This window comes from Falco biarmicus, chromosome 7 (genome assembly GCF_023638135.1).
Source record: "Falco biarmicus isolate bFalBia1 chromosome 7, bFalBia1.pri, whole genome shotgun sequence".
NCBI classification, from domain to species: domain Eukaryota; kingdom Metazoa; phylum Chordata; class Aves; order Falconiformes; family Falconidae; genus Falco; species Falco biarmicus.
The window spans coordinates 59762697-59778044 of NC_079294.1; the positions used below are offsets into that span (position 1 = coordinate 59762697).

Consider the following 15348-nt stretch of genomic DNA (forward strand, 5'->3'; position numbering starts at 1 on the left):
CTGCAGTGTGACAGAGCTGCATACACAAAAAAGTAAGTTGTTGAATTTTCAAAATTAAGCTACCTACTTATAGTATACACATATGCAACTTCAAAAAAAATCTATATCTAGATTTTGAGTTAATCTAAAATGTTTGTATGTCTTTTAAAAAGAAACAGGTAATTAGAACCGTATTTATTAATTAATGGTGTAAGACCTAACAAACTTTTGTTTTGTTTTTGACACTTGCAGAACAACAGCGAGAGATTTAGGAAAGTGAGGACAGAAGGTATCTGCAGGATCATGGAGAAGCATGTGGAATACAAACACAGGAGACAAGAAGCAAAGATCTGGATAACGGTAAAGCAACACATATGGAAAGTCAGCTTGAGAAGAACAATCATGTATGCCAAAAATAATTCGCTGTCTACATTTAATTAGGAGATCTGGGGAGCAAACATAAGCATCCTAAACAAATGAAGTAGGTTAGCCAGAGTGTCTACCGGCCCCAGGGTCACATATTCCCGCTCTAACTGCCAGCAGCAGCCGTGTGGAACAGGGAGCTTTCCAAGTTCTGGCCACTGCTGGCTGCGTAGAGAAGACTGACTGTTCTCTTCCCTTTCTTATGAAATGCATACTGCTATGCAAAGCCATGGCAGAAATGCCTGAGCTAGTTTATCTTCACGGAAAGTGCTGTGATATGCAGAATTGCTTGTTTACGTTATAGAAGCAAAACCATAGCGTTAGCCTGCTCCTGTATACATGAACATATTTTCATATCACCAACTTTTTTTTGTGTTGTAAAAAAAAAATTAAACTACTTAAAATTAAACAAAAAAAACCCTTTTTTGTTTAATTTTAAGTAATTGTTTCATTTAAGTATATAGAAAGGGTGCTAAAACAGGTTCATGAGATGTCCTTACTGTTTTGGGCATTTTTTGCAGAAGGATTAACTTCTGACTTTGTTAATGGGGTAGTTTGCTGTTGGCATTGTTTTCCTAGTGTCAGCTCCCAGGCTGTCCTGCAACATCAAACCTGGGAGCTGAAACCAGGAAAATAATTAAATGGATGATATTTAGGAGCAATTTTATCCAGTGTTGTAGTCCTCTGGATTTCACTCTGGAACACTGTTATACATTACTTCAGTTACTTGGGTCAATACTTAAGCATCAGTGTCAATTCAGTTTATTATTCCCCACTTTTTTCTAGAATTGTCAAACCAAATGAACTCCCACCTTTTTAGAAGAGCACACAAACTTATATGTGAGCCTGCTTTATTCTTAAACCTTTCTACAAGTTTGCTCTGGTAGAGCAGAGTATTGGCCAACTGTTCTTTCAAACTGTATAATTTTCTGAGAGGATCACCTTCTCAGAATGCTTATTTTCTAAGCACTAGTTTTTAAATTTATTCTTTTCCTATGACCAAGAAAGCTACAGCTTATGACCAGAGTTTTGACAACTAACATATGAAAAACTAACCAGGTAATCTGCACTGTCATTGAATACATACAGTCCTTATGGACCAATAGCGGCTATCACATCTGTGCCTGAGAGTATTGCTCACTTTTATTTGTCTAACTCTTCACCCCTTCCATCCTATTCAACAATCCTGTGGATGTACCATTTCTGATGTAGCAATTATTTTTTTTCAAGCTGAAAGCCAGAAAAACCTGTAGAAATGTAAGCATTTGGTTTTGTGGTTTTTGGTTTTGGTTGGTTGGTTGGTTTGGGTTTTTTTTTGCTCTTGCTCTTCTGCATAGCCAGTATTCTGAAGGTGAAGTCTGGGAAATCAGACTTCCCCAATATGCAGAGAATTCATGTGTAGTTCTCATTTATTTTTCTATTATGAATCCAGAATTTGGGGTTGCTAATCTCTAATTCAACTACAGATGAAAACCTCCTTTATGTGTCTCTCATAGATTTCTCTCAATGCCCTTTGGCCTTAGTAAGCAATAACTTGATTACTCAGTAGGCTGGTTTCCCCTGTAGTTATTCATGTCCTGGATCATGTGGGTACATCCAAAGTCTCCTTCTGATGCCACGTATAGAATTAGCCTGGTTTCCCATGTAGTTATTCTTGTCCTGAATCAGGTTAGTACATCAAGTCTCCTTCTAATGCCACATACAGAATTTTATTGCAAGGTAAGCTGATGCACAGTAACTTGTTCTGAATATTTAAGCCTTAAGGAATAAATAAATGCTTTATTTAGGTAGTCAGCATGGCCCAGAATCAACTTAATAGAATTTCATCACAAACTCATCTTTCCTCCCCGTTTCTGATGTTTTCTTTTGTGGCAATAACTACCAAAGATCAAGATCACATTTTGCCAACAGATTTCTCATTATTTTGAAGAGACATTCATGCAAACATGGATGTAGTTGTCTTAAAATTCCAAGTAATTTCAACTGCTAAGAAGCCTCTTGATCATTTTTGAAATATTTCTAGTTTTCTTTCTGCTGAAAACCTAATACTTCATATGGCTATTATTGCAATTTCAGCTCTTCTTAAATGTAAGGTAATTTGTTCATTGAAAACCAAATGCCTGTAAGGTTGTTTGCCACATCTTCAGACTGAGTTTCTGCTTGTGTTTTTTACATAGTATTAGCCACACTGAAATCCAAGTGAATTATGGATTTATCTATTTATCCAAGTATCTATCTTGTTTGAATTTCACAGGACCAATTTTAAAGCCCAGTTCTCCCATACAAGTAGCCAGTGAGTATTTTCTAGTCACTGCCTTGATTTGAGCCCAGTTAGTTCTCAGTTTGTACAAATTTCACTGTCCTTTTTAGCACATCTGACTCAATAACAGTAACATGTTGGAGCCATCATCTGTTGTTCTCATCCACTTTGAGATTTTTTGAGTAGTGGGACTGTGATTGGTTAAATATGCAGCTATCTAGAACTTTGGCCCTGACACCCCCATCTTCCCCAGACTCTGTGAAGCTTTTCTCACTATGCCCATGTAGTAGTATGCCCTGGCCTGTCTTCTGCTTATAACAGTTCTTTTTAATAGAACCTTTTTTTTTCCATCATGTCAGCATTTATCTTAACTACTTCCCATAATCTTTGTACTATTTCTGATTTTCCTTATTTTACAGACTGAATTAGTAGCTTTTCATAAAAACTTAAGAAATATCATCCAGCAAATCACAATCCCTTTTTTCCACGAGATACAACTATGTCTGTGATTATAAAGCTCTTAGATATTGCTTAGCCGGCATATATTACTGACTACAAGCTAAAACTTTTGCTTATATCTGAACTGAATATGAGTCTCTTTTTTCAGGGTGTCTCTACCATATCGTTAACACCTGGACTGTTCAAGTTGACTCACTAACCAGGTTTTCACCTTGTCTGTATCATTAAGCAATTAGGCTATGAAGTTGAATTTCCACAGGGCATTTCTCACTTGCAAATTCTTGTATCACTTCAGCAGAGGCAACATAGCTGCTACCCTTGGGTTACAAGCAGGATAAAAAAATAAAAGGAATTTGTAGACATCTAGCCTTACTCTAGTTCTTTATCTAATCAAATTTTACAGCTAACAGCTACAGTGACTCCATTATCCGTTGATTCCCCTCTGCAGTGACTTATTTCAAACTCCTTCCTTCTTTGCTTCTGGTCCTCCTTTTCTTAAAGCCAAAGATTAGACAAAGCCACCTTCTCTCCTTAAGTCCATGGTACACTAAAAGGTTGCTTTAACACCTTTTATGGAACTCTGTTTTCTTGGTTTAGGCCTTATTTTCTCAGCTGAGATCTCTACAAATGCATCACTAAATGAAGCCATACTGTTTGGCCTGGACAGGTAACGTCTTGCTGCCTGTTTTTAGTTAGGAGGAGAAATTGGTGCTGAAATCAGCACCAGGCACCATGCCTGGGGTGTAATCATGTACTTGTAAAGAGGCTGCCTCAGCACAGGTGGCACCAGGTAGCACGGTGATTGCAGACCTCTTTCAAACATTCTGTGCAAAAACCTGGCAGGACTTCACCTTACAGTTTGTCTTCCAGAGCAAATGTTCACTGGTGATATCCTCTTTGCTTTCTCTTGTCTCTTCTGCATCTCCTGTACAGGCAGTCCTTTGTCAAGTAAATAGCCAGTAAAAGTTCCAGAACTTCTGAATACGTCTGTCTTTACACTTCATTTCATAGTGGTATGTAATTGTTTCTAACAGGTGGGACAGTGATTCATTTCTCCCATATTATATCATGACAATTAGTCTGAAACTTCTTTTGTTTTTTGCCATTGTCCTCTTTGTGATTTTAAAGAAGTAACTCAACATAGTCTGGAAATGCCATTCTCTCCCACCCTCCCAAAAATGCAGTAAGCACGACAGTGAGTAACACTGAGAGCCCTGCTGCAGCCAGCAAAGGTTCTCTCTAAGCTGCTTCCCAGGTCCATGCGTGAGCTCCAACTGAATCATAACTCCCAAGTGACCTTAACAGCCAGGATGGAACAGCCTGTCACAGCACGCCTTCCCCAGAATCTCGGTGTAGCCTGCAAGGGCTTTACCAGCAGGGGCATAACCACATCCCATACCTGCATCGCACACTGCTGACGTTTAAGCATAACGACGAATCCATCCTGTAACAACCGAGCAGTGTAGCTCTCCCCAGTATGTTTACTCCTCCAAGAGGGAGGTGTCTGGTGGGAGACTGTGCCTTTCTGAACCTTGAGGAGCATAAATGCAGCATTGGAGTCAAACTACCGAGTGGATTTTGTTCTGATGCACAGCACCAACGAGACACGCTCTGGACCACTGCAAGAGCATTCATGTCTTAAAAGCTACAGTTGAATTACGATGTATTATAATAGATCCGAGATCAATGATCTCCACTAGAGGTGCTACATGGAAACACAAGAAACGAGATCAGAAAAGGAGAAATTTGAGCCTTATTAGAAATAATGCCAGCCAGCCGAAAGGGGAGAGCTAGCAGGCCTCGCGGAGCCTCGCGGCGGGCAGGACGCCCACGCTGCAGCGGCGGGTCCCCGCGGCGCGGCACGACCCTCCCCGCCGGGCGCAGCGCCCCCCGCGCAGGCCGCCCGCCCGCCTTCCCCTGCGCCGCGGTCTCCATGTAACAGCGCAGCGTGGGCGCCTGCCAGCTCTCTCATTTGCATAGCCCCCGCGAGTGGCCAATGGGCAGGCGATTCCGGTGCTGTCATTTGCATGGGCCCCGGCGGCGGCCAATGGGGCGGCAGCCGCTGAGCCCGCTTGGAAGGTGATGTTTCCATCTGCGCGGGGCGCCGGGGCTGTGGGCGCGGGTGACACAGCGAGAGGCCCGGCCGGCCGCGGGAGCCGCGGGGACCTGCCGGCCGCTCGGCCCGGCCAGCGCCGCCGCCTCGGGGGGCCGCGGCGGAAAGATGTCGGTGGCGGGGCTCAAGAAGCAGTTTCACAAAGCCAGCCAGGTAAGGGGAGCGGGTCCCGGGGCCGGAGCGGAGGCAGAGCCCTAGAGGGGGCTTCGCTGTTGATGGGCGGCTCGCCCGGGCCCGGCTGCGCGCCCGCCGCAAGGCGCAGCGGGTGCCCCGACCTGCTGCTGGGGGCGGCATCGCTGTCCGCACCCCGGGGCGGTACCGCCGGGCCCGCCCGCGCGTCGGTGCCTCCGGTGTTGCTCCTTACCGGGGAGGTTGCCTGTTCCCTTCTTCCCTTGGGGGCTTCAGGTCTTTCTTTTAGTTATTAGTGTTTGTTATTTGATGGTGTGTGTGTGTTTGTACTCCGACGCCTTAGTCAAACGTACAGGCTGTAGGGTACTAGCTTTCCCCTAAAGAGTTCTTGGTGGGGTTCTCCTACAAACTGCTGGTTTGTTATCCTACATGGTATACCATGTATTTATCCTACAGAGGGTATCATGTGTTTCTAGAGTTTTCCCTCCTTTTCTAGATGCTGTACTCTTGCCTTTTCCTGGGTGAACCTTCATCTCCTGCCCTCTTCCTCTCCTCCTTTCTCTTTTATAACATGCTTCTCTTTAATACTTTTGCTGATTTCTTTTAAGAGAGAAACCTCTTTCTGTCAAGCAGGTGGACTGATGGCACTACGTAGCATGGTAGTGCTGCCCCAGAGCCCCACACTGGTGCAGCAGCCTCAGGAAGCAGCAGCAGTGGGGTTCTCACTGAAGGTGTTTGGAACTCTCAGCTGCTTTGCTTGCTTGTTCCAAGCCTCAAAGAGCTGTATTTCTCTTGGCTCTCGGTAATGGTAGTGCTGAAGCTACTGTCTCTAACCTATTCAGCCAGGTTGGACAACTGCTCTTGTCTTGGGGAGGGTGGAGAAAATAAAGGTTTGTGAAGTGCTCAGCTGTCATCTTTCTAGGTCCTCCCTCAGATCTGGCTCGTCAGCAGCCCAAATGCAGAGTGCAGACTTTGGGCACAGAGATGCTAAATATCTGTATCTAATGTTTATTTTCAGTAGTGTTCTTTCTTTCTTGTTATGTACTGATCTTGAAAAATGGCATGAATTTGTATCTTTTAGTTAACTTTCCCTGTTTCTTTGCGAAAATGTGGGACATCTACGGTAAACAAATCCAAGGAGAATTTATAAAAGGTTTTGGCTTGTTTTGCACCTAGCGTATGCTGGTAAGTGATGCAGCCTTTGCTATGGTGAGTTTGTAACTCAAGAAGCAGAAGATATTTAACTGAGGAAGTTAGAGAGGTAACCACAACAAGTGCTGTTTCGTCTAGCAACTGGTTGCAGTGCAAGTTGCTTAATCCTGCGCAGATGTAAGGTAAACATTAAAAATAAAAAGGGGGGCGGGTGGGGATGGGATCTCATAAAGGCAGTAATAATGGCAAAAAAGAACAACAGAATATATTGAAGTTGGCTGTACATCTATTGAAATATTGTGGTATGACCTCCAGTATTCATTACCATATGGAACTGCAGTGCATAAATCAGATAATATTCTTCTCAGGGTAGGTCAAAGGTGATGTTTCCACTTATTTTCAAATGCAGGACTGAGTGAGGAATTTAAAGTAAGTTGATTGAAAAAGTCTTCAGGAAAAGAAATTCTGTTTAGTAGGAAATTAACGTGCAGGAAAAGGTACTGGAATTGGATATTTTTTTCGTTGCCTGAGGAAACACAAGACACTTCTTAAGAACTCATTCTGGAAGAATTCAGATAAGATGTTGGGCAAAGTAGTAGTGGAAAAATAACAGAAGAAATAGCATATAGATCATCGATCAAAACATCCAGATCCGAATAGCTGATCTGTTTCTCTGACACACAGAGGCACAGTATGCCCATAAGTATAAACGTACACACTAAACAGTTGTTGAAACTAACAAAAGTGAAGTGGAATGTGCAAAATGGAAATATTGTCACTCCATCTTTCAGCTAAATTATTTTACAAAATGCTAAAACAAGCAAATGCAAAGCACGAAAGAGGTATTTCGCAACAGAATGTTTATTAAATCTCTGATACTGTAGGATCACTTAAGGAGACATGTGCCTTTGTGTATTGAATGGATGAGAGATGCCAAGGGTAACTGTTAACGGCAGAGACAGGCATTGCTTGGGGAAAGAATGAAATTAATTCCTTTAGTGTTCCCAAAGGAGAATGGGGGCAGATGACAAAAACTGGCAAATTTCCCAGAGGACATTGAGGAATACTGAAGGGAAGGAGACTTGTGCCAGGACATGTGATTAAGGAATAAGAATAATATTTGAAGGCTGACAGAACCTAAAGACAAAAAATCTGAAAGGTGAAGCCAGTGGATTAAGACAGTCTGTATTTAACAGTTCATTCAGAAATGTGAATAAATATCGAAGAAGTGACAAGAAAAGATACTATTTCCATGCTAAAATGGACTTCTGTTCAACTGAAATAAACCACAGTTCCAACTGAAGTATAGAATAATATAGACACATAGTTACAGAAAGATTAAGTGAAATACAATAAATTGAGGTATTCTATAACTCTGTGTACTCTTAGGCAGTACTTACAACTGCCTAACTGTTGCAGAACTGTTTTTTGCAAAAGAAATGCATTTCAGTTTGTAAAAAGCCTGCCTCTTCTGTGTGTCTTTACCTGCAGCTCTTGTGTTAACTAGCAGTGATCGGCTTTGTGTGTAGGCTTAAATTCCAAGGTTAGAGAGCCCCAGAAAAAAACCAAACAATACTTACAATTTTATACATGCAGTTGTGGTTTCTGGCATGTTTGTCTGGTGCGTATCAGCTTTGTTTATCTAAAATTACAGTTAAGTAAATAAGTGTTTGCTTTATAAAAGGTCAGCAGCTAACTTTGTAATCACTGAAGCCCTCACCAAAATCAGGCATGACATGCTGTTGCAGACTTGGTGGGTGTAGTAAAAAGTCACCATGTTTCTGTTTGTAATAGATTAATTCACAGTAAGTGTTCCTGATGGTTTTCTCCTAGAATTTTTTACCCAATTGTATTTTCTTTTCCCCACTGAAAATAGCATGCGAGTATAGGTTTTCACCTAAGTAGTGAGATTCAGAAGACAGCTTTTGAGTTATGAGCATCTGTTGGAATCACTGCAGTAAAGTCTGCACCCGGGAGTTAGTAACGTTTTAACTATTTTTCTATGCATTCCAATATATAAAGCTGCAATTCTGCTCCATTATCTGTACCCTAATAATTGCTTCCCCTGGTGTCATGGAACTGATAGACCCAAAGCTTACATATAACCCAAAGGTTATATATCTGTTATGTAATTGATAACAGCTTTTAGGTACACTAGAATTTTCTTTACTATGCTTCTTATTTAGGTTATAAGTTTACATTGAAACACTCAAGTGGACTGGGATGAGGATTGCTTCCATTCTGTCCATTTCATATCAGCGATGATCCCTTGAGTGTAACTCATTTGACTAATGCAATACCAAGCAGAACCCATGTGGCATCTTACCACCTCTCACTGGCTGGTGAGGGCAGGCTGTATCTCAGAGCTGATTAACTCATGTGCAAGCCTCATGGAATTCAACTTTTTTTTTTTTTTTAATGTATTTTCAACTAGAATTTTTAAAATTAATCCTCAGGGAGTTCTGTTCGTGATGAAAGTTTGTCTCCTGTCACTTTCAGCCTGTGACACATCTGTTTTCCTGTTTTCAGTTTGAAACCTTTGATGTAGGTGGGTGTACCTCTGCCTACTGTTTTTGTAGGCCTTGTTCTCATGGTGGTTGTGCATGTGGGATAACCCAGATGGTGGGAGGACTGCGTCTTCTGATGTATACTGAGAGTATTTTTAGAGTAGTGTTTCTGTTTAGAAAAGCAGTAAGCACAGAGAGTAAGAAAGCCGTAATAGGTGGCAGATGCTATTACAGTTTCTGCTGTGCTCTTAAACTGCAGCCTGCCTAGTCTCTTGGTGTAAAGATAAATGATTTTTTTTTTCAAAGTAGTTGGATGCTTGTGAGCTGAGAACCACCCTCCCTCAGGGTGTTTTGAAAGCTCAGCCACGATGCTGGCCTAGGAAATCTGCTGTTGACTTTGAATTAATGTTTTGTGTTTTTCTGCTTGTTTGGTATTTTTAAATTAATTGTGGGTGAAGTTTCATTATCAACTTATTCATAGTATATTTCTTAGGCTTAGCTTCTCAGTGGTAGTAGAAATTAATACTTTTTTGAGGAAATATATGGCTGCCAATTACTGTGAATATCTTACTTGTAACGAAGGCATCAACAGTTATTGTTAGCCTATGTAGACTGGTTTCTTAAATGTTCTCCTATTGTCAGTGAAGAAAGAGAGGCTCCAAGAGAGAGTGAAGCAGGAGCTGGCTCTATTGTCTATAGATAGAGCCTAAGGATAAGCAGATTTTCGGACCAAAACAACCAAAATCTGTTCCAAATTTTTTTGCCTTCTGAAAGTGATTTAACCTAGTGTAATAAAGTAGATGCCCAGTGCTTTCGTCTCTTGCATATCTTGAATGACATTTGTCTTTAAAGTACCACATCTTTTTTTAGCCATGTTTTTAAAGGCTTTTTTCTATTTTTCTATTTTTTTTTAATATTTTTGGCTATCATCAGCAATTGCAGGGATGCTTGTTATTCTCTTCCATATTTCTGCTTTTACTCCGTTGATTTGTGTGGCATTTTGATCCAATCTGTTGGAACAAGGACCAGATCAGAATCAAGACCTCCTTGTTCCCCAGACAGAATAAGCGTTCTGATCAGGTTTTGCTGTGGATTTTTTTTTGTTCTCTTGACTATTATTTTTTTTCTGTTATGTTGTAGATGAATGATACTAGCGTGGACATAATACTTAAGCCTTCTTTAAAGTCCATGTTGACATGGAATTAATATGCAAAAACTTTATTTACACGAGTGCGTGCTAGCAAAGGAAGTCCTTTGGTAAACTGAGGAAGAGACAAACTTAATACAAAGAGAACCTAAATTTGCCAGTGAGACATGAAAAGAAACTATCGACTATGTGCAGATATATTTCTTTCCTGGGACTATAAGCTGTTACCATACAATCTGTTAGAGATAGTGCCCTTTCACATCCCACCTGAATGGGGCATGATTCAGAGCTTAGTAGAGAGTGCACTTCTGTCCTGTTTCTAGTTTTGATTAGATAATGGAGTGTACTCTTTTGCAAATTTTACAGAATTGTGGAGGTAGGACAGTGGTGAAAAGGACACCAGAATTTAATTTATTCTCTGAGATTTTTTGAAATGGGTAATTATACTTCTTATGTATGTTAGAGAAAGGAGAGTAAACCTTCAGCCATTGGTAAGGACAAAAAATAACATTCACCTATGTATATGTAGTTATCTAATTAGACAGTATTGTTTGCCTTTACTTGTGTCATGGTTGGAGACTGTTGTTATGCAATGTAGTAATTATAAAACTATAACGTTTATATACTGTTCATCTGAAATTCCTATGATGTGAGGAGAAGCTGAGGGTTTGTGTAAGTCTTTGAAGACTTGTTAGTTCATGGAGTATTTATTGGGGGTTTTTTTGGTGGAAATCTTAGTGCTTGCAAAAGGAGAAGTCCTCATTTTGCACTTTCTTTCAAAGCAAAACTATTAATAAAAGGGAGGGAAACATGGTCCTGTAGCAAAGATCAGCATGGATTGGGGTGGGGGGTAGAGGCAGAGTGCAGTGAGGGGACCATAATCTGTGCTTCACCCCTCTTCCTTTGGCATTAGTGAAGCTGACACACTTTTGCATTACATGCGTGACTTCTGGTTGTGCAGCCCATCCTGCTTACACTGAAGCTTGCTTCCTGGGATCAAAGTTTTGGGCTAATAAGTAGGAAATAGGAAGACAGTTCTTTGTGGCATGATGGTGATTTTCAATATTAAAAATACATGGGATGGAGCTGGGAGGAGGGGGAAACTAGCTCTCAAGATTTGGGTTCACAGTTATATTTGCGATTGTTATTTATCACCTGCTCAGAACCTTGCCAATAAGGCATTACTGCAGGAAAAAGAAACTTTGAGTGCTTCAGTCGGCATACAAAGTAGCAGAAGATAGCAATCATATGCCTCTGCAACCTCCAACAGTGCAGCTCTTGAAGCTTGCAATAGATGGATTGTAATGCTGTAAATTGGGAATGTAGCAGAGATGCAGCTACAATTTGGAAGGAGGTTAGTTATATTTTACACATAAAATATTTTTTATATAAAAGTTTGAATGGCATCGCAATATGAAACAGTGCAGTGGAATGGAAAGGAAGCTGAACTTTCTCCTTGAACGCGTCTCCTTTTATAGATTCTTGGCTTTGCTGAATAGTTTTGCACAGGCACACTGAAAGTTCGAGTGAGAGCTGGCACTCCATCCTTAACTCATGCTGTTGCCTGAGTCATTGCGGCACATGCTGGGTAATATATTGCAGTGCAGTCTCTTGAGAATCCTGCAATGCTGAAAAACAAATAGGCAAGTGAAGCACAGCAACAGCATTGCATTAAGATTTTTTTTTTTTTTTTCAACACGGGTAGCAAGGGGAATAAACAAGAGGAGTCAGAGATGTGCATGCGTACGGTTGATCTTAATGGCATCGCTGAGAAGTGGTGGGATAGCTCCTATGACTGGAGTGCTGGAGTGGAAGGTTACTGGCTCTTTAGGAATGACAGGCAGGGGAGACAAGGAAGGAGTGTCACCATCTGTCAGCGACCAGCTGGAGTGCAGGGAGCTCTGGGGTGGATGAGGAGCCGACCCAGAGTTTATATGTCAGGATTAAAGGGAGGGCAGGGACAGGTGACATTGCAGTGGGGGTCTGCTACAGGCTACCTGACTAGGAAGACTGAGCAGAGGAGGCCTTTTATAGACAGATAGGAGCAGACTCACATTCAAAAGTCTTGGTCTTGTGAGGGACTTCAATCACCCCAATATGCCCTGCTGTGCTGTCACTCCAACAGATAAGCAGTCCAGGAGGTTCCTGGGGTGTGTTGATGATAACTTCCTTCTCCAGGTGATAGAGGAGCCAACAAGGAGAGGTGCTATGCTGGACTTTGTTCTCACCAACAGGGAGGGGCTGGTGGGGAACGTGAAGCTCAAGGGCAGTCTTGGCTGCAGTGACCATGAAATAGTGAAGTTCAAGATCCTTAGGGCAACAAGGAGGGCATGCAGCAAGCTCACTGCCCTGGACTTCAGGAGAGCAGACTTCGGCCTCTTCAGGGATCTGCTTGGTAGAATACCGTGGGACAAAGCCCTGGAGGGAAGAGGGCCCCAAGAAAGCTGGTTAATATTCAAGGATCACCTCCAAGCTCAGGAGCGATGCATCCTAACAAAGAGGAAGTTGAGCAAGAATGCCAGGAGGCCTGCAGGGTTGAACAAGAAACTCGTGGACAAACTTGAATGCAAAAAGGAAGCCTACAGAGGGTGCAAGCAAGGACAGGTAGCCTGGGAGGAATACAGAGAAATTGTCCGAGCAGCCAGGGATCAGGTCAGAAAAGCTAAAGCCCTGATGGAACTAAATCTGGCCAGGGGTATCAAGGGCAACAAGAAAAGCTTCTGTAGGTATGCAGGTGATGAAGGAAAGACTAGGGAAAGTGTAGGCCCTCTCCAGAAGGAAACAGGAGACCTGGTTACCCAGGACATGGAGAAAAAAGGGAAAAAAGGAACACCCAGGGAACTATAGGCCAGTCAGTCTCACCTCTGTGCCCAGCAAGATCGTGGAGCAGATCCTCCTTGAAACTATACTAAGGTACATGGAAAATCAGGAGGTGATTAGTGACAACCAACATGGCTTCACTGAAGGCAAGTCATGCCTGACAAATCTGGTGGCCTTCCATGACAGGGTTACAGTGCTGGTGGATGAGGGAAGAGCAACTGATGTCATCTACCTGGACCTGTGCAAAGCATTGCCCTGTCCTGCACAACATCCTTTTCTCTAAACTAGAGAGCCATGGATTTGACAGATGGACCATTAGTGGATAAGGAATTGCCTGGGTGGTTGCACTCACAGAGCTGCGGTCAAGGGCTCTATGTCCAAGTGGAGACAAGTGATGAGTGGCTCCTCAGGGGTTGGCATTGGGACTGGCGCTGTTTAACATCTTCATTGGTGACATGGGCAGTGGGATCGAGTGCACCCTCGGCAAGTTTGCCAGTGACACCAAGCTGTGTGGTGCAGTCGACACGCTGGAGGGCAGGGATGCCGTCCAGAGAGACCCTGGCAGGCTGGAGAGGTGGGCCTGTGCCAACCTCATGAAGTTCAGCAAGGCCAAGTGCGAGGTCCTGCATGTGGGTCAGGGCAATCCCAAGCACGAATACAGGCTGGGCAGAGGATGGATTGAGGAGAAGGACTTGGGGGTGTTGCTTCCTATTAAGATAAGAACGTTGTGTATATTCAGTGGCGCCATATAGCTGCAGTCCGTTCCAGCACAAACTGTTCCTGAGGAACAGAAGCATTTTTAATATAATGTTTTATCTGTTGTGCTATCCAGGCACCAATGCTTTCTGTATGCACACATGTAATTCAAGTTACAAAATAACTTCATACTTTCTGTAAGAACCCTATAAACCCCAGACTTTGTCTTAGAACAGTATTGTTAACAGCAAACTGCTTCTGCTTATATTAATGCCACTTTCACCCCAGTATATTGCGATAGTCTAATTCTGTACTGAGCTGTGTTCTCACTGTTAGTCGCTTTCCTGTCCATGGAAAGGAAGCCACTGCTGGAGTTCATGACTAGTTGAGAGTTGAAGATGCAGGCTTTAACAATGCTTTTAATAAGTCCAAGGGCTAATCACATGTCACATTACACCTTCAATTCTATTTTCTTGAGCACTAGTGTCCTATCACTGTGTACAGATCTCTGTTATTAAAGTTACTGAGTTAAAAACATTGATGGGAGAATATACCAGTTAATTTTCTGCAACATCTCAAATATCAGCAGCTGTCTATGTGAAACACAAAAATAACTTGGCCTTACATGCTTTCTCTTCAAAGGACAATGCTAAGCCTCTGATGAGAATTAATTCTGTTTCTGTACTACCCTAATTAAAGTACATTATTGATACTCTACCTGTGTTTAATGAACTGCAACGACTACAGTGAAATTAGCCTGGCTAGGAACTGAATGTGATTTTAAGAACCCAGGACTCAAAGGAGATTAATGGGTTCTAAAATTCTGTTTTCTATGATTGGCAGTGTTTCTGTTCTTGTGCAGTCAGGTTATAGATCTAAGGTGAAAAAGCGGGGGAAGTAGGTTATGTGTTTCCAGACTATACGTCCAATGTCCAGTCATCAGAAATTCTGCTTTCAAACTCTGTTGGTGTTTGGAAAGGTGTGTAGAAGAACAGTGTCACGTTTTGTATTGGTTTTGTTTGTGTTTTTTTTTTTTTTTAATTCTCTTTTATTTTGCATAAGGTGTATGGATAAGTATGAAACGTAGAGATGAGTTTGGATGAAACCTTCTATATAAATGTGCTGTAATTCCACTGACTCCAGGTTCAGCAGGGCTGAACATGGTATTTTCACTTAACTTTACTATTTTTAATACCCCTCTGGAACAGACAAGCAATGTTTTAGAAACTAGGATTTTCACATAATGATACCTCTCCAGCAGAGAGAGAATAAGCATGTGTGTGGGCAAATTTACTTAGTGCCATAAATATGGTGGGATTGGAGGTCAGAAGGTCACTGTTTTGATTCAAAAATTATGAAATTTTTCTTTCATTGTCCTGTTGAGAGAGCTAGAAAGTGAAATGTTGTGCCTGTGCCATCTGCATGGTCAGATAATGCCACAAACATGGGAGTGCTTTTCCCTTTCCTACAGAGAATGTAGCACCTGCCAGCTTGGCATCTGGGTCACTCTGGATGTGTGCATGGTGGGAGGGGAAGAAACCCTGTTAAAGTAAATTATTAATCAAAGACTATAACTTTTCGTCAATTCAGAACCAGCAGTTCCAGTCTGCTGTCTAGAAATCCCTTCCAAAGAAAACAGTAAGATTTTTAAAGATGTGAGGAT

The 15348-nt window shown here is 42.0% G+C and overlaps 1 protein-coding gene across 1 annotated transcript in view; it reads left to right on the plus strand.

Moving 5' to 3' along the window:
- Positions 1–5190: 5190 nt before the first annotated feature.
- The window catches only part of SH3GL3 (SH3 domain containing GRB2 like 3, endophilin A3), a 58381-nt gene continuing 48223 nt past the window's right edge, over positions 5191–15348 (plus strand). Inside the window, exon 1 of the mRNA XM_056345960.1 lies at positions 5191–5387. Coding sequence (XP_056201935.1) covers positions 5343–5387 — 45 coding nt within the window. The 5' untranslated portion in view covers positions 5191–5342. The remainder of the gene's footprint in view (positions 5388–15348) is intronic.